This window comes from Brachyistius frenatus, unplaced genomic scaffold, assembly GCF_029030835.1.
Source record: "Brachyistius frenatus isolate BFR_SWC_R1_liver_20210118 unplaced genomic scaffold, ASM2903083v1 Contig_2, whole genome shotgun sequence".
NCBI classification, from domain to species: domain Eukaryota; kingdom Metazoa; phylum Chordata; class Actinopteri; family Embiotocidae; genus Brachyistius; species Brachyistius frenatus.
In genome coordinates, this window is record NW_027210601.1 from 3,658,374 (window position 1) to 3,678,171 (window position 19,798).

Genomic DNA, 19,798 nt, shown 5'->3' on the forward strand with positions numbered 1-19,798 from the left:
ATTGCCGACTCGTGTTTTCCAGCTCCTTTTCCCTCTCTTTTACAGGTTTTAGTACCATTATCAATTAAAACCACTACAATATAAGATAAAAAAAAATAATTAAAAAAAGTAAACAAAAAGTGGAATTATATATTGGGCAGTTAATTAGCCACGAGCAAAAATCTTCTTCATCCATTAAAAAACAAACATAGAAATATCCTCTCGTAGTTATTTTGTGCTTTTTGAAAACAGTAGATAAGCCACAGGCCTGGCCATTAATCCCCTATTACACAGTGACATCATCAGTCCGATGCAGAGATGCTACAATGTGCAAGTTGCAACAGTGTAAACTCAACAGCATGAAAAAAAAAAAAAACCTGAGTTATCATAAAATTATGTTACTAAGTGCTGATTTATATTTTGAGAAATGTCGTCTTACCTCTGAGGAATAGTCGTCAGCAGTGGTGGACACTTCGCTCTCCGGCTGCAACAGAAAAACAGTTTCATTAATACCACATGTGGAAAACTAACAGCATATATGTGAGCCACGTAAAAGACTTCAATCATAACAGACAGGACAACTTTCTGAATGTTTTTAATAAGTTAATCAGAGCAGCTGCAGTAACATTTGTGTGGTCTTTTATTGTGAAATAAAAAAGGGGTCCGAGCATGACAAAGATTCATAACATTCATTGTAATTCTCCCAAACTTTTAACAAAATAAAAAGCAAACTGTTCAGTCATAATGATTCAAGCAATGTCCATCATCTGTCCTATTTCAGTTTGAAGTCAAATAGGAGTCCAGCCTACTTCTGCCACAGAGCTCCTTTCTCACTCCCACGGGGTAATGAGGGCCATTATCGAAGTCTATTTTTTGCATTAATACCTGGGTCATTGCCAGAGCAGAGGAAAGATTGATTGCAGATCTTGAACATTACTGACCTCAGACTGCTAATGGCTAACACGGACATCAAAGAATACTGATCAAGCAACATTTGGCACCACCAGAGTGTTTTTCAGACCTACTTTTATGGCTCAACAATCATTTTTATTAGCAAAGAACTCTGGCTTTTTACTTTTAGCTGACTGTCTCTGGTTAAAATGACAGATGTCACCCGAACCACATTAGATCCGCTGTGACTAACGAAGTCAGCAGCGGTTAAAAAGAAAAGTCTGGCTGTTCTCTGGTTCATGTGCTCCCTGCTGCTGGTGGCGGTATTCAGCCACTAGAAACATAACTGTGTAACACCACGGCACAACAATGAGGGCACTGTGTTTTTATGGTTTAATAGGGAGCAACAGAGTAACAACAAGTGATCTGGCTCAGGAGATTGCACACAATTGGGCCAATTTAGGAATTATAATCTAAAATTTGTTGCGTTTCTGCCTTCTCAGCCAACAAAAGTGGATAAAAATTGTTAGGTTGTAGATATTTTATCCTTTAGTTGCTTGAAAATGTTGAAAGGTAAACCTACCAAAGTATTCTGAATCAACAAGTGGAACATGGTTATTATAAGAGAACATTCAATTGCAGCGTATTAGATAGAAGAACTTGACGCAAAGTTTACTTTTTGATGCCCAGGAGGTATAAATGAGTCAACACACTTGTATTTGCTTGTGAAAGTCTTGAGAATGGAAAACATTGATGCTGTTGTGTTTCCACAGCAACCCATCCTGCTCACAGAGAGCAGCATCACCACAGGCCAAGGCCCCATGACCAGCGTAGACTGGGATGAAGACAGAAATTCTTCTGAGACAAATAGAAAAATAAAACGGTGAACCGAACCATTTCATAATAAATGGTTCAATAATTTACTTGCATAAATAATTCCATCATTTCACTGTATGGTTTGGTCTCTTAAAACACTTCATTTGTATGGGTTGCGTAACAGCTCCCCCACTTTGTCACGCAGTCTTTTGTAACAGAGAACGAAGGTCGCTCCCAAGGTAAAAAAATATAGAAATAAAAAATAAACGACTCGCCATGTAAGAAAACATTGATGCATTCAGTCCACTGTCGAGGTCTGCTTAGAAGTGTTGCGAGGCCACAAGAATTGGTCACGCAGACCGACACATCTCAACCTCTTTAAAAGCAATTGTCTGTTTCCATGGCAACCCGAGTAGTTTTGTGGGCATTTACAGTGAGTTCAGGGAGAGAGTGGCGGCACAGGGCTGTTAGAAAAGATGGAAAGGGCTTAAATGATGACAAAAGAAATGTCTGAGAACCTTCAAGTCTGCACGTCTTTAAATATTTACTAGATTGTCCAGATTGAACATTTATTTATCAGAAACGTTCGGACTGAATCTTTAGCCTCCAACCTTACCATTTATCATAAAATATAGGAATTCATTGCAGATTGAAAGGTTGCATATACTTGTAAAGTTTAGCAAATGCCAAAAAGATTCCAAACACTTTCACAAGTAAAAAAAAAGTAAATGTGGATTTTGTTAAATTACAAAAAGGGCTGCAATGATTAAAAAAAAATTTTTTTTTTTTTTTTTAAATCCATCAATACTGAAATGAGTCATGCCTGTGTTGGCAGAATCCCCAGCACATCAATATACCTTTGAGAAGCTTTAAAGTTTTCAAATTCCTCAACAGATGACAGTGAAATCTTTGCAAAGTAGAAAAAGTCATCAAAGCTCCACTGCACCAACATTTAGGTGCAACTCAAGTCTAGGCCTCTCACAATTAATACACAATCACCTGATTGAAATAATTTTGTATAATCGTCAGAATTGTTTGTGTTAACCTGTATAAAAAGAGCTGGATGAAACCAATAAAAATGTCATATTTTGAATGCTATTTGGTTAAAGACTAATTTCAGCACCCAAACCATTGTGGGCACCACCTGAGCCCAAATCCATATAAAGTCATTATAGGGAGCATCAAAACTAACCAAATGACTTTTCCCAGATCTAATGGTTGTAGTTGTCATTCAGTAGCAACAATGTTAATGTATATTAGTTATTTGCTTTGGCTATACCAAGTTTTGGAAAATAGTACACGGATCTGTTAATAATAATGATTTTTTTTTTTTATTTTATTTTTTTAATATATGTGAAATTGCATAATCTTAATTGACATTTACAAAAATGTTGGGGAGCAGATTTTAAGGTTCAGTAAAGTTTTGTTATGCGTGTTTTGGTCTAATTGTGAGTGTCGCGTCATACAAAACAAAAAAAAGCAGAAATTCTCCACCTCTGCATTTATTAAACACTTCTGTTTTCAATTCTGAAAGAAAAATTTACTTTTTAAATGTATTTTTTTTACTGCTGAAATTCCTACATGACAGCTCAGTGGAGCTGGTTGTCATGGCAGCGACAGTGGGCTCATTAAGCTGCAGGAAACAACAAGCACATTGATATTTTTTACAGAGATCTGTTACTATGAATAAACTTAATAAGCTCCTACTTCTACATGTTAACAATATAAAATTAAAGTCATTACATGGACCTGTAGCATTAAACATTTAAAGACTTCCAGGAACGCATAAATGTATAATGTCATTTTTTGTTGTTTTGTTTGTTAAAAGAAGTGTAATGTCACCACAACCTGAACATCCATGAAGAAAGATTCACTGACAGTGACACATTAATGTCAGTATTTTTCAATTAAGTCTCCAAAAAGCATCAAAGTAAATAGACAGTGTGCTTCATTATTCTCAGCAGGGTAACCTCAGAGGGATGGATGCATTAATATATAATGGGGTATCATCAAAAGAATTAGCAGAAATTAAATTTGCAAGTTATTATCTAATAATTAATACCATTAAATAAAGATGCAGAGTATTTGATGCACTTAAGAAAATATTTCAAAGGAATCAAAACAAGTTCGGGCATTTGTGGATTTTACTCTGGTTAATGTATCAGTACCAGAGATATCACTCATGTAACATCCAATAAAATGTTTTGATCACAAAGCCAACAGTTATGTTCAAACCAGAGACTTGAATTTCCTCTATAAAATATATATGGCAACACATAAAAATTCATCCTGAATGGAAGATACAACATCTACTGCATGTGCATAGTTATGACTGGGAGAATGATTTTCTCAGGGCCACGAATGTTGGTAAATTTGTTCAAAATAATCTGCTCTAAAACTGTCTGAATACACAAAATACACTTCTATGATCCGATTTAAGAACTGGTCAAGTGAACACCTGCTCATTCCCATATAGATGTTTAAATAAAAAAAGATTTCTTAACAGAATGACTGTGATTTCTGTATTAACTTCCAGAAGACACTTTTACTTTAACACGCATTTTAGTGCTAGAGGTCTAATTTGTACAATTTGTCCAAATGCTTCTTATTTATTAAAAGAAAAATTACATTTAAAAAAAAAAATGGCATTGTACTTGGGATGTGAGAGAAAGTTTACAATCATCACAACTGTTATAAAGTGTGAGTTGCTGGATAGAACAGTGCAGCAAACAAGTGTGAGTGTCTACCTCTATGTTGTAGGTCTGGTCATGCTTGACAGTCTCTCCGCTTCGCAGGGTCCTGGTGAAGGTAAACTCCGTAGTGGGTGGGTCTTTATTTTCTTCCTGGGATCCATCCCGTCTTCCACCTAAAACCTTCTCTCCTCCCACTTCCTGATCCGGATCCACCCTTCCCTGTGAATCACCCTCAGAGTCCTCCGTTGGCTTCTTTTTCTTCTTCTTCTTCTGTTTCTTCTGTGAGTCAGCGTGAGCTTTTCTCTGGCGGTACTCAGCCAACTGGAGAGAGAAAAGAGAATCAGTAGTGTTAAAGGTCCAAATAACACTTTTCTGCTTCAAAGGTGGTCTTTTGAAAGTTAAAAAGTATGAGCACACACTTAACACTTAGACAACCATCCAACAAAGTGTCATTCTAATCTACAATTCCAGCTTCCATTCAAGTCTTTGCTTATCTGACCCACATGTCGAACCATGAAGTCAAGAAGCACCTGCTTCAAACGAATTATATCATTAGCATTACCTAACATAGACTCAATACTTATAGCAAAGGCAAATACATATATATATATATATATATATATATATATGAACCTACTCTGAGTTGACACAGTTTGGTTAAACTCAAGCGAAACATTGTCTGCCCCTGCTCCGAGTGAATCCTCCCTCCCTGTGTCCATATGACCCGACACATGTCTCTTGCTGTGCCAGGTGCTAATCCTGACTAAAGGGATTGCTTTTTCAAACTATGTCAAAGATCCAACTTGGAGGCCAATAACAGGTTTTGCAACCGTCACTATTTACACAATTTTATTTTCTGCTTTATTCCAAGAAAGGAGACGTTTCTTGTTCCCCGAGAAGTGATTTAGGTTGTCAACATTCCTGGATTCATGTTAGACTGACAGTTCTTTGCGAGCACAACAATCTAACTTCACTTTGATCGGTTTAATAAAATGAAGTGCTTTTAGAAATGTCTTCAGATTGTGGATTATAATTCACAGACGTCTTCTCTATCTCGCCGATAGCGTCGTGCTGAACAGCCTCTCAGTCACTTTCATGTCTCTCTAAAGACAAACATAAACTTTAAATTGCAAATTTAAATGTAAACAAAAGCCTCACCACAACTCTCCAAGTGACATTTTCACCATCATCAACAATACAAAACTCAACATATTTGTTCAACGATGACAAAAACAAAAACAGCAAGTCCCCCCATTTCAGCAGCTAAAACCTCAAACGTTTTAGTACTTGAGGTTGAAAAATAATCGATTATCAAAATATTATATGCAACTGAATTCCAGTTGTTTGACAAAGCAGTTAACCATGTAAAACAAAACATATTTCTGATGTGAAATCACACTTGTAGTACAAGAACACACAGCAGTGATTTTCACTTCCAACTTCTCACCCGGCTTTCTTTCACACTTACAAGCGGGAATATTTTCCATTTTATCCTCACCAGGAAAATGAGAAAACTGACTGCAGTGCCTGGACAGTTAGTACTACAGACATTCATTATGTATTAACCGCCAGCAACAAATACGTGTCGGAGTCAGCGGGGCAGGGTGGACAGCTGGGGCTGCAGGTGTCACACCACAGCTGCTGCACGGACTGCCACAGATACTGTATAGATCAGCTGTTACCACGGATACCGCACTAATGCCTTCTCACCTGTCTGGGAAATGTTCCCTGTACCCATATACCAGACATGATAGACCAACACACACATTGTAGCACTATTGTTTGACGCTGATGCGGTTGGCATAAGCTACGATGGGACCAGGTTTCTATTAAACTGTGTGTAAGAGTAATGTGGATATAAATCCTGCATTATGTCATTTTGTATCAGGATATACAAGATAATCCATTTTCTGAGAGGTTAATTAATAATGATATGATAAAGCTTTGGAATAAAGCTAGTAAGTGGATCTTGAGTTGGGATTGGTTTTTTTAGCCATGCTGGTAGCAACATGAATGACCAGTTTGTTGGACAGCTGACAGTTTGACCCCCTGATTTTTCCTCTGATGCCATCAGCAGGTCAAACTCTTCTCTTATTCTGTGACATATTTCAGGATCTAATGGATCAATTGACAAAGAGTTGGGTACAGATTCTCGTGACTCAAGGATGATTTAATCCTCCACCTTTGGTGATCCTCTTGATTTTTCCTTTAACTGTAACACATGGTCGACTACTGGATGGATTTTCATGAAATTTCACAAAAGCACATTTTCCCCTCGGGATGAATTGAAACTCTCCATTTGAGAAACTGTTTTTCAATAAGAATAGAATCCGACTGATTTAACGGCCGATATTGGCCCATCACAAGATACTGTATATCGGTGTTGGCGTGTATGTTGTCTGATATGAAATCTTTTCTTTTACAAAACATAATGCAGAAAAAGATACTTTAGAAAATGTTCTGTGTTATTATGTTATTTATAATTATCATAGTCACAGTGAAGTACATTGTTTCAATACAATGATGTTGTTTTAAATAATAAAGTTTATTGTTCAATCAATTTATCAATTTTATCTGCAGTGCAAAATCACCATGGAAGAGGGTCCCACTACGCTTTACAATTACAGTCAATAGAATAAAAGACTTAAATGTGTTTGATGACCACATTTCAGCCAATATATCAGTGTCAGAATATTTTTATTTCAATATATAGGCACTGACCTCAAAAATCCGGAGCAAGTCGGGCTCTATCAACAACACTGTGGGAATATCTGCTTTAGTGCATTTCAATGAATTAAATACCTGACAAGAAAATTAATCAAACTGAGATCCAACAAATGTATCTAAAGGGATCATACAGTATAAACTATAGAGAAAAATGTAGATAAACTTTATATCATCTGGTCGTATCAACCACTCCGACTTCTGTGACTGAGACCGGCAGCACTGATTTTACACACAATCTGATAAACCCCACTCTGTACTGCAGCAGCTCGACGTCACTTTTTGACAGCTCCCGTTTGGTGATGCTGTACAAAAGGTGAGAGGATGACACGGCAGAGCTGAGAGTGGGTGTCGTGGTCATGTTTCCCCACCTACAACGCTCAGCTTAAATGCTCAAAAGGGCTCTTGATCTGCGCTTCCGCACCTCCACACATGACCAGCCGTCCTCCAAAAATATCCACCTATCTCTATTTCTGGAAGAGCGTTTATCTATCTTATGCCAGAGCACGCAAAGTGAAATATGAATGAATACCAGTCCTGCAGGTTGACAGCTCTAATGGCAACAAACATCCTTTATTTCTGACTCAATCAGAGTGTACGTGAGAGCAGCAGTGTATCGTGCCGCAGACCTGGCAGCAGAAATCACCCAGAGTTTTGGAAACGTGGAGGGAACCCCGGCCTTTGGTTGAGCTGCTTATCAAAGCAGGCTGCTCTGTTTGGCTGAGCATATGGAGAAGTAAAGCCTGCGTAGCTGCATCACCATCTGGCAAAACGGAAACTACGTAGGTGTGTCACCATCTGCTGCCTGAAAACATTTACACACAGGTTTTTTTTTTATTATTATACGTATCTGTGTCTAATAGTAGCTGACCAGTAGCACCATAAACAACAACAACATCACTGTTTCATTCCTTTTCAGCAGGTGAGATCCACTTAATTGCAGTTATTATTTTCTAAGAAGGTTGGATTATATAAACAAATGTATTGACTGAAAAAGCACAGATTTTGTTCAATTATATCAATAAATGTGGAAACTCAAGTTGTTGTTTTTTTTTTTTTACAGAAAATCAATCAGCAACTATTATCATCGTCAAATAATAATTTTAGTGCATTTTTTTTTAGCAATAACACGGAAACATTAGAAGGTTTCAGCTTCTCAAATGTGAGGATTTGATGCTTTTCTCTACCAAGCACGACACCAGAGGAAGAATTTTGGGGAGTTTTGGACTGCTGCTCAGAAAAAAACAAGAAGTCTGAGTAGTAGTAGGAAAAAATGTCTGTTGTAATTTCCCAAGGAGCCGTCTTAAAATGTTTTGTTTTGTCTGACAAACAGCCCGATCCCCAAAAAAATCTTCCGTTTACTATCATGTATGACCAAAAAAAAATCCTCATATTTGAGGATAGAAAAAGTTTTATTTCTATTTTTGCTTTACAAAATGACTGAAACGATTAATTAATCGACTGCTAATTACAGCTTAAGTTTATATGACTGCGTTGTAAAATGCTTCACGAGGGGAGAACAAATCACAGCTCATCATCACAAACTCCTCAGTATTTCTTTGATTTTGTATAAAAGTAACAAAGGAAAAAGGGAACTGAAGTCTGTTTAAAGCAATTTATCCCAACTAAAACTAGTTTAGTACATGGGACGCTCACGCGATTGCTAAATAAATTGTTTACGAGCATTATTTACATCTTGTATCCGTAACAAACTACATGGAGTCCCGAAGTTCAGCTGACGCCCGAGACAAACACAGCAGTGCAGAGGGGAAGTCCACGGCCTCCCATGTCATGTGCCAGTGAGTGTGTCAGCGAAAAATTCAGCTACTTGAGGGCCTAAATCACCTGCTTCACACACACACACACACACACACACACACACACACACACACACACACACACACACACACACACACACACACACACACACACACACACACACACACACACACACACACACATTCCAGTTAGCAATGAACAGCAGTTATTAGCTCTGAATACAAAGAAATGGTAAGTCAGTCATCCTCTCTTCCACCTGGTTCATCACCAGCGGAGCGGGTGGAGCTCCATCTGTGGAAGAGACTCTAAACACAAGGGTGGTAGATTGGCCATGACACACTGTATAACCCAGAGGACAAGCATGTGATGGAGAAACACACTCCAGTGTACGGTGGTCTGTCTTGTGACAGTAAAGATTCCCAGCATGCATATATTGTCAGTAACAGTGTGTTAAACATGGTAACATGAAAGGATAAAAGGCGCTCTAAGCAATTCAATATCAGCAACAAAACACGTGCCTCGTCCAATTCCCTTTGAAGGGCTTTTTCTTTTCTTTATTGAGAACATTCCCTAAAACACATTACCAAATGGGGCAGGCTTTTAAATTTGGTTCTGTTTAATTTGCAATTTGTTGCAAATCCTCACAACTGCCAACTACCAAATTTAATGTGCAAAGTTTCACGTATACGCCAGGACCTTGAGGCTATTCCCGATAGTTGCAGTATAATATTTGTGCGTGACGAGGTGATGCAGTTGTGACTTTACACTTTTGAGCCTGTTTTTTGGTACAAATCAGACTGTCATAAAAATGCTAATGTGCAACTAAACAAACCAAAAAAGTATTCTGATGTAAATTCATCCAAAGAGTTGAATCCTGCTGTTAAAAAATAAATAAATAAATCCAAAAGCTGTGGAAAAGGAACTATTTTGGACGTACAGATACAAGTTCCTGTCTGAAAACCTTTTCTCTCATGCTGGCAGTGAAACCCGCACAACCTCGTGCATGGCATGATATCAAAACGTTAGCTTTGGTGTGCAGCCTCATGTTACCACTGCACTTTCCTGCTTTGAGAGTTTGCCTGTAAGATGCTGACTTCAACACTATTGAATCAACTGAAAACAAGTTTTTGAGATAAGACATCAGATAAGACAATTGTTACAAAAGTGTCCCAAACTGCACAGAAAGTTTGATCTCATCATCATCATCCAGGTTGTAGCTAATTAAAACTGGGCAGCTGTTAGACCATCACATTCAATTAATCACCAGTCAATCCATTTAAAATCAGCACAGCAGTTTTAAAAGTATTTAGTGTTATGTGATTCTGTTACAGACTATAAATAATAGCCTACAGTAAAACCCTGCAGTGTCCATTAAGTCAATTAGTAAGCTAAATACACAGTCCCTTAATCATGCAGAGCGATACAGGGCACCTCCACGATTAGTCACCTGAAGGATTAACTATTCAGGCCTAAGTTAAGTAGATCAACTTGTATCTTTGCTGTCCTCAACAGCTACAACGCTGGCTGACAGTAACACTGACCTTTACAGCTCTCTGAAGACTGAGAAAACCGGCTGGTATTCTTGGGATGCACGATTAAAATGACCTGCATTAGTGGTATCCTCAGTTTGGGCTGCTATGTCACACACATTTAATAAGCCTTATATATGTAATAATATGTATGAAATGTTTGTTTGTTTGAAACAATAATATATTTGCATTTGTTTGTAAATAATCATAATGACCACGTGTGCCCTGATACCTCATTTTGCAAAGGATACTGAGCTTTGCATGTGTACAGGGCAATACTGCTTTAACACAACACCAGAAGCTGGTAAAGTAACTGACACACTTTTAATTAGTGACCTGCCATTAGAAAACATTATACCTGCTTCCGCGATGTTGTTTACCCACATCAGAGAAGCAGAGAAACGCATAAGCTATCCTACATGAATGACGTCTGCATCCACTGAGCCAAATTAAACAACACTGCAGTGGCCTCGCCACCGAGCCAATCAGTATCAACGTGAAACTGCAGGAACTGCAAACGACCTGACACACGTTAGTCCCTGATGTTTCATTAAATATCAATCTCTGACTGTGAGAGACTGATGATCACACAGAGAAAGATGGCTCTACGGACAAAAAGGATTAAAAAGTACAAGGGAAACAACATTAAAAGTTGATTTTATTCAGTGAAGACACACCCAGATAAAAGATCGGTCTTCAATGTTTGCTTTGAGAAAATTGCCACAGACAATGTACACAATTTCCTGACATGACTGGAACTACAAAGTGACATTACTGACCCCCTCAGAGTCATATTTTAGACTGTGGAGCTGAACAATGGGACAGATAGACAGAAAGAGAGAGAGTGCTATAGTCACCGTCCATATCTATATTGTAAAAGGTGCCACATCTGAGAAATCGTACACCATCCTGAGCTCATTAGTGCAGCACTGGGTGCTTTTCAAGAAGAGAGTCAGTCCATAATGGCAGTATTGCACCTGTGAATATGGTCCATTTTGTAGGAACACATGAGCTAATGGCTTGGGGGGAAAAAAGCCTGGCAACACCAGCCCACAATTACTGCTTTGCTTATTGTCTAATGACTCAATAGGCACTTGCCTGGTAAAGACAGGGTATACAATAGATGCTTGACAGTTTTCACTTCACTAAAACATCAACTTAACATGTACCTGATTTAAGAAAAAAAAAAAAAAACAATCGCTGCATCTGATTTTAAAAATAGAAAACCTCGAAGCTGCTCTGAAAAAGTCATATTTCTTCAAAATAATGAGACCGTGCAGATTCGTATAATGTGCAAAACAACTACATGAAATATGTTTTGAATTTAGAAGGCATCGGGTCATCTCTCCATGGCAAGTTTGGAAGACTACCGGCACAAATAAATGCTAGATATCGCTGCCATTACTGAAACATCTTGTGACATTTATCCACTGCTTTTGAGGACATGGTGACATGGTACTTTGTGAAAAACACAGCAGTCAAACCAGCCTGCAGCACAAAGGGGCCGTTAATAAGCCAAAATACCAAGGTCATAACCAGGGAGATGGTCTTTTGTGTGGTTTCTCCTGCTGTGCAGACCTAAAATCGAAAACACTAGTTCAAAGTATGAAACCTGGACTGACCAAAAGACCCAACAAACAGCATCCTGGATGTTTCTTTGCAGCTTCAGGATGAAAAGTGTTTGAACTGCAGCTCCTTTTCAAGTCTGCCTTAGAGGACTCATTGTGATCCTGCATAGTGTTTGTAGAACATCACAGCTGGACAAAACTGCTAATTTAAGCACAGTTAATTACAGAAGTGACATGGCTGTGTGACTTTCTGTTGAGATGTCAGAAATAATTCTATAATCACTATAAGCAGCATTTTTAAAATCTAATTTCCCTCTGTTTTGTGCATATGCTGGATCCAATTCAATGCATACTTCCAAGGTGTATTTTTTTTTTATTTTTTTTTTTATCATACATACATTACAGATGTGTCTATTACGTGTGACTACTGTGGAGGTTGGCCAGTCAAATGCTGGTCTGACCACATGTATGTACTTGCAGGCATTTTAGTATCAACAGAAATCATAGCCAGGATGTTTGGGTAATGAAATACATAACAGAGGCTCTGCAAAGTCATGCAGTACATCACCAGCCACAGCTACAAGGACAGTGCAGCGTTTATTTCACTGACATTTATGGCAAGAACAAAGAACATAAGCATTCACCAAGGCAAAAAAATGAAGTCCGGTATCGTCCTCCTCTATAGACTTACTGCAGGCTGACCTAATTATCGATGCTTCTGATTGATAAAGCCAATATAGCAAGTTTGGCATGCGGGGCAATGCTCGTACAAGCCTAGTGTCGACATGTCCTGTAAATCCTGTTACACCAGCCCATCAGTGTCACTTTAGGTGCCGTTTATAAACACTCGTTAACGATAACCGACTTGGTACATAAGGTCAACATTTGCGTGCACACTCCGACACGTCAGTATCAGAAAAGTAAAATACATGCAAGCATGACAAAGGCGTCCGTGGGCTAGCTGCAGCTACGCTAAACCCCCACCCACCCACACCCACCCAACCGGCCGGCTGACAGCAGGGCGCATGTTTGCTGGAACCTAACAGCTGATATGAAGGAGGGAGGAGGAGGAGAGGGGGGGGACCAAGGAAACAGCTGACAACCCCCAGTCGCGAGGAGACAAGTTGGCGACAACATTAAGTCGTTACTTTAGAGCAATGAGAGCAGCGACAGTGACACGAAAACTCAGAATCAGACCTTTGCTTTGCCGGCCTCCAGCTTCTTCTGCCTCTCCTCGTCCTCCATCACCGCAGGCCCTGTGGGTAAAACAAGACGCAAACTGCTTCATACGAAATATACGCGAGGGAAAATGCTAGAAGCTTAGCTGTTAAAAAAAAATATATATATATATATATCTCGTCCCGGCTTCCAGTTTACTGCCACTCGTATTCACTACTGGCAGTCTCCTTGCTGGTAGTCCGCCGCCATGTTTTCCACGTAAACATGAGACCCAGCGAGGATGACGTTGCGTAGGTGCGTTGACAGCCACGCCCACTAGCATTCCAACACTGGTGCCTTCACGTACGGTCAGAAATGTGTGTTTCTCCACACAACACTACAATTTTGCTGAAAAGGTTTTCAGATCAGTTTTAAGATATATAGAACTATGCTGCTTTGAATAATAGTTTTCAAAATGGCTTTTCACCTGTTTTACAAAGCTAGTGAATGTAACAATTTTTTTTTTTTTATTTCAAAAGCTTAACTTCAAGTTATTATATGTGCAATTTTAGGTAGGTAGGTAGGTAGGTATTTACTTTATTAATCCCCGAGGGGAATTTTTTTCGCTACAGCAGCATACAGAAGCAATAATAGAATAATAGAAATAATAGAATAAAATACTAGAATAGAATATAATAATAGAAAAGCAATAAAATAGCAGTAAATAGCAGTAAAAAATATAAATATAAAATGCACAGTTTATACAGTACATTATATATCTATATATATTATATACAAACAAACCAAGAACACAGTCAACGTATATATATATATATACATACAGTACAGTATATATCTATATATATTATATAATATACAAACAAACCAAAAGTCAAACCAAAAAACCAAAACCAAACCAAACCAAAAATTTTTAGTCTTTAAGAGTAAAAAAAAAAAAAAATTGCTCCAAAACTAGTTGTGATTTCACACATCAACTTGCAGATGAGTTCCAAGAAATACTTTTAATTTCAGCAGAAGATGAATTTGAAAACAGTCTTCTAATGTCTGAACCTGCGTAATTTTGGTCAGTCAAATATTGATTTATTGGGAAAGGCGCCACGCCTTGGCAAGAAAAAAAAAACTTTACATGTAAAAGATTTAGATTTAGATTTTTATTTCAAAAGATATACATGCAAATTATCAATAAAGTATATGTAGAATAAGTAATTATTTATGCGCAATGGCGATACTCCGAGAGTTACATTATATTTATCATATGTAGCGTAATATTATCGATGCATTAAAGTGTGAGTTGCATTTTAAGGAAGTTAAGATGGAACTACAGTAATTTTAAGCACTGAATATTGGATTTTTAAGAATAGCTCAAAATGTGTTGGTAATTGGTAAAGTGACTGATTATAGCTGACAAATAAAAGTGCAGTCAGTCCCTTTTTCTCTCTGGAGTAACAGTATAATTTACATCAAGTGGAGTCCATTTATAGCTTTGTTTAAGTACAGTACTTCAATAAATGTATTCATTTACAGTCCAACAGTGTGGCTTGATGACCAAACCGTTGTTGACCATTTAAAACATCAATAAATCATATGACTGTTATTTATGTCTCTTCCCTTCTCTTGATCTATGAGGTTTATTAATAAAAATTGTATCACAATAATCACGAGAATATATCTGATAATAATGCCATACATTTCACTGTTTTATACACAGCCTGAATTCTGCTTAAAATGCCTGGTCAGTTTCTATGGTAACGGGAAGAGAGGCTGCCAGAGCTGTCCCAGTTGAGACTATTCTTTTGTAACATTAAAGCTGTTTCCAGTTAATAAAGGCTGCGGCCATCACCTCATATTTTACAGCATTACATTGAACTGGACTATTCTGAGTACATCTCTAACAATACTCTTCCTCAAAGAGGAAACATTAGCTGTCTTGGCTGAATGGGATGGCAAGAAATATGAGACAGGCTTCAGTTTCTAGGACAGATGGGGTTGATAAAGATTTTACGTACAAACTCTGCGTATAATTGAATTTTTAATCTCGTTTACTTTTAATCAAAAGACCATATTCTTTGTAAACTGAATGCTTCCCTTTTATTTGTCTGACACTTGCTGCAGAATAAAAGAGTGAATACAATTTCTGCTTCACATTCATTCTTCACTTTTCCCACCAGAGAACGAAAGGAAGATGCTGGCAGCAATTCAAAGATGCGAAAGCAGGTTTTTGATGATCTGGGCTGCAGCCAGGATTTTCAAAATGTGGAAGTCATTCTTCTACGTCTAATAAACTTTGCTATGGCTTTATTAACAAAATAATCAGACTTTTTTTTTTATGTTCACATGTTGCACTCTCATTTAATTCTACTGTTACATTTCTGTCATTTCCATTATGCCGGGAGAGATATTTTAAACATAAAAAAAATGTAAAACACACACATAATCTATGTGTGTTCCTTGAATTTAAACTCTGCGGGTTGTTAAACAGCAAATTCCCCGAAACATCACAATTTCTATCCTCACTTTTACCCACAGACTTAATGTGCAAACATCTTTAAACCAAATAGGGCACAGTTACCTAGTGACACGTTTTTAATAGAGAACACAATAACATATCAACGTTTTTTGTTTCCTAAAGGGCTGATTTGAAACATACCAGCAGTGGCAGCAGCAGCAGGAGAAGATGCTCTGTGTCTTCGGCTGACAGGAGCTGAGCAGCTTATAGTTTGGCAGATCTTGAATTCCACCCATCTTCTTTTGGACATTTTTACCAATGGGATCTCACCTGTGAGCAGAGCTGCTGCTGCAACAGCGTCTGCATGAAACACTGAGCGTTTGTAAGTTTCGGCAGTTTCTAAATTATTGATTCACTCAGGGAGTACCGTGTCTACAGTTACCCAAGCAACTTCTTGAAGTAGACCACAACAAATGAACCAGGACTGGACTCCATGTAATATTAAAAACACAACAGCATTGTTGAGTGTGTGAGCAGTGTGAGTGAATTGTCTCTGCGTTACAGGCAAAAAAAAAAAATAGTAGAGTATAAGATCAAAGTCATCCACTGCCTCCTTTGCTGTGTTTTACACTCTCCTCATCATTTGTCTAACATTACAAATGATTGAAAGAAGCAGGAATAAAGGCCACAAAGGTCCTTGTCATATCATTATGCAAATGCAGGAATCAAAAGTGCTCTGGACAAGTTTGATCAAATGATTTCCATTTGTGTGTGTAAATGGAAAATAAACTGACCTGTTGATGACTGAGACAAAACACAATTGAGACTCAGACCCGGCCAATCAAGGCGGAAGCTGTTGTGACTAAAACACCTGTCACATCATCTTAGAGCAGGAGAGTGAAAGCTCATTTGCATGATGACGATATCACTGTGCTATATTAAAATATTCATAAGTGGTGGGTCTCATCAGTAATGAGTGGCTATGGGTCGGTAGGTTTGTCACATGGTAAATGCTCACTTGTGTCTCATGGGCATACAAGAACATTAGCTGTAGCAGAGAGAAAATTAACTATTAATGCTGGTAACCAGCAGTCCAGGGCTCTATGTGGTTTTATTATTCAGTGGAAACCTCCCAGGAATCATGATGAATGTTAGGCTATAGATTTACTGAAGAATCTCATTACACTCTGAGGGCTTTGTAAGTGACTGAGTACTTATGGATAATGTACAGTATGTGCAAAACAGAAATGCCCTTTTTTCAGGGTCATTTCCTTTCAGATATGAGTCATGCTGTTTATACTGCTTCTGAAAAGTGAGAGTTTAAATAAACTAATAATTAAAAGCCGACATCTACACAAATGAAACCTGGTGAATTTGAAGGCTGATTCCCAGCAAAATGTAACATATCTTTTGATTTAATTAATTGTGGAAAAATTAAATAATATAGTAATATAGCTCCACCAGAACTACACCCGGTGGTGAAGGCCTTAAGCATTTGTATACCATCAGTTATAGAGGTAGAATGTATACAGAAAGCCTTAAAGAAAAGATATTTTAATTGACAAAATCAGAGAAAAATAAAAAGTATTTAAAAAATATTTTCAGACACAGGAGTCCTTACCAAATTTTTTTTGGGGGGGGGATTTAGCAATACAAACAGCATCTCGTTTAAATTTGTTTCTCTTTCTTTTCCTTATTCCATCACCTTATGAACTTCCCAAGACTCTAAATGGAAGCTCTTTGCCTCTATCTAGTGGTTAAAAATGAGAGAAACAACTTTTACCTCTAAAACACTAGGTGGCGCCCTCTGGCAATAGTCGGATTTTTTTTTTCTGATCTCGCGAGAGCTTTTACAAGTTCGCGCTTCCACTCTCGAACTAGCACGAGCGATGTCAATTATCACAACATGGTATGTTGTTTTATATTTTTAGAAGGAGACTAAGGCATAAAGCGTTAATATATTGATAGTAAATTGTAAAATCTGTAACATCTGTGACTGTATGGCTGAGCCAGGAGATTCCATTCATTCACTGGGGCGAATAAAAGTTGTTCTGTGACTAAATAATGAAAGTAACGTTGATGTCAGTCGCCTCGTATGTTTTAAATAACACGTAGTATTAAGTTATGTACATGTTAACTAACTAAATAAGAGAGACGTGCATCAGGTTTAGCTTTATCTCTTTGCAAAGTTTCTATCAAAGTTCATGTCAGGCTAGAGCTGATAATGGGACTACATTATATATTGTTGACCTTAACCAAAGCTCGCATGTTAAATTTAAAAATAATTACTGGTTTAGTTTTGTGCAATTTTGAGGTACTTCAGTTAAATGTCACTCTCAGTCCCAATTTGTACTTCCTTAAAAAAAAAAATAAAAAAAAATGAAACGGTTATCAAAATAGATTAATTTTCTATCAATCAACTAATCTTGACTCTTCTGTCTTTTGTTTCTCTGACTAGATTTCTTGTTATTATTCAGCTAAACACACCACGTTTGTTTTTCTTCATTTAGTTGCACTGAAACCAACACGACGTTTAAAGTGTAGCCCTCCCAGTTAGAAATGGCAGCAGCTCCAGGCCTGAGGACCCTCCTCAGCCTCCTTCCATCGGTGCCGTGGCTGCGCGTCTTTGGGCCCACTCCGGTGCATTTGGCCTCAGCCTGCCTTCCTCGGAGACTTTGCAGTGCCGGTACAAAACGTAGTGAACCAAAGCCACCAGTGAACCTAGAGAATGAATCTCTGCTTGAGAACCTGAATCTTATGGGAGTGGACGTGATGATGGCACGCCAGCGTCAGCCCGGAGTGCTGCGTAAAATCTTCACTAACGAGCAAGGCCTCGCTCACTTCCTGCAAGGAAAAGGTGCCAGCCGCAAAGTAATCGCCAGCATCATATCCCGGTATCCCCGCGCTATCACCCGCTCCATCGATCACTTGGAACAACGCTGGAGGCTGTGGAGAAACATCTTCAAGACGGACGGAGAGATTGTGAGCATCCTGGATCGCTCGCCTGAGTCTTTCTTCCGCTCCAGCGATAATGGAAATTTGGAGAAGAACATAGATTTTCTGGTCTCACTGGGACTGAATGAAAAAGACCTTTATCGGCTGCTCACCACAGCAACGCGGACGTTTTCCAACAGTTTGGAGCTCAACAAGCAGATGGTGGAGTTTCTGGAAGACATCTGTGCAGAGCTCGGTGGACAAAATCCAGAGCAGTTTGCAAAAACGATCATATCCAGAAACCTCTATATTCTCATCAGAAGCACTAAGAGAGTCAAGACAAACATAGACAACCTGAGAGCCTCTCTTAAGTTGAGTGACGAAGAGCTGCTGGCTCTCCTTCAAGGCCACGGGGCAGAAATTCTGGACCTTTCCAGTGAGTATCTGAAAAATAATTTTAACAACCTTCAGCAGAAGATGCCTTCGCTTGGCAGTCGAAAAGCTGACATCAAAAAACTGATCGTCAGCTATCCAATGATTCTCTACATTGGACCAGACACGCTGAACTCTAAACTAGATTGTCTCATAAAAGGAGGAATAACAATGAAGCAGATACTGGAGAAGCCCAAGGTTTTGGACTACAGCACACAGAACATTACAGAGCGACTAGCGGAGCTGCAGAGAGTGGGATATGACCTGAAGAAGAATGGCATCAACATCCTGGACTCCAGCCGAAAGCGCTTTGTCGCAAAGATAGAAAAACTTGCTGCCTCATCAAGTCAGTGAATATAGTGGCCTGTATTAGGATGTTAAACAATCCTGGATGATGCTTGTCCCTGATTTTGCCTTCCGAATAATCAGGCAGCAAATTCACATAATTCAGTCACTTGTGAATGTTTTTTTGCACTTTTGCTTCAAAATCATTTAAACAGTTAATCATTAAAACTCTTGCTGTATAATTTCCTGTCAACTGACTAACTGATTAATTAACTGTTGTTTCAGCTAATCATTTCAGGTCCCCTTAATTTACACATGAATTACTTGTTGGATAGCACTTCTTGGATTTTATGGGAAAACGCAATCTTGAAATAAAAGTGTCACACAAAAACGGCATCACGTCTGATTACATGTTTCATCCACAGTTACAGTTGTGTAGTCACTTAAATGTGTAATAATTTGACATTATTTTTATTTTTTACTAATATGGAGGATGCGTTTTGATGTCATTTTAAAACTCCGACATGCTCCACGTGTTCAAAT

The 19,798-nt window shown here is 38.3% G+C and overlaps 2 protein-coding genes across 2 annotated transcripts in view; one reads left to right on the forward strand and one right to left on the reverse strand.

Moving 5' to 3' along the window:
• Positions 1–13,400, reverse strand: part of akap9 (A kinase (PRKA) anchor protein 9) — a 69,136-nt gene extending 55,736 nt beyond the window's left edge. The window contains exons 1-3 of the mRNA XM_069694263.1: positions 13,177–13,400; positions 4,434–4,700; positions 419–463 (exon numbers count right to left, since the gene is read on the reverse strand). Of these exons, the coding sequence (XP_069550364.1) occupies positions 419–463; positions 4,434–4,700; positions 13,177–13,224 (360 nt within the window). The 5' untranslated portion in view covers positions 13,225–13,400. The remainder of the gene's footprint in view (positions 1–418; positions 464–4,433; positions 4,701–13,176) is intronic.
• Positions 13,401–17,481: 4,081 nt separating this feature from the next.
• On the forward strand, positions 17,482–19,645 carry LOC138621772 (transcription termination factor 1, mitochondrial). Its single transcript, XM_069700079.1, has 2 exons — positions 17,482–17,513; positions 18,115–19,645. Exon 2 carries the CDS (start codon positions 18,164–18,166, stop codon positions 19,322–19,324), a length of 1,161 nt encoding a protein of 386 aa, XP_069556180.1. The 5' UTR covers positions 17,482–17,513; positions 18,115–18,163; the 3' UTR covers positions 19,325–19,645.
• The last annotated feature ends 153 nt before the right edge of the window (positions 19,646–19,798 follow it).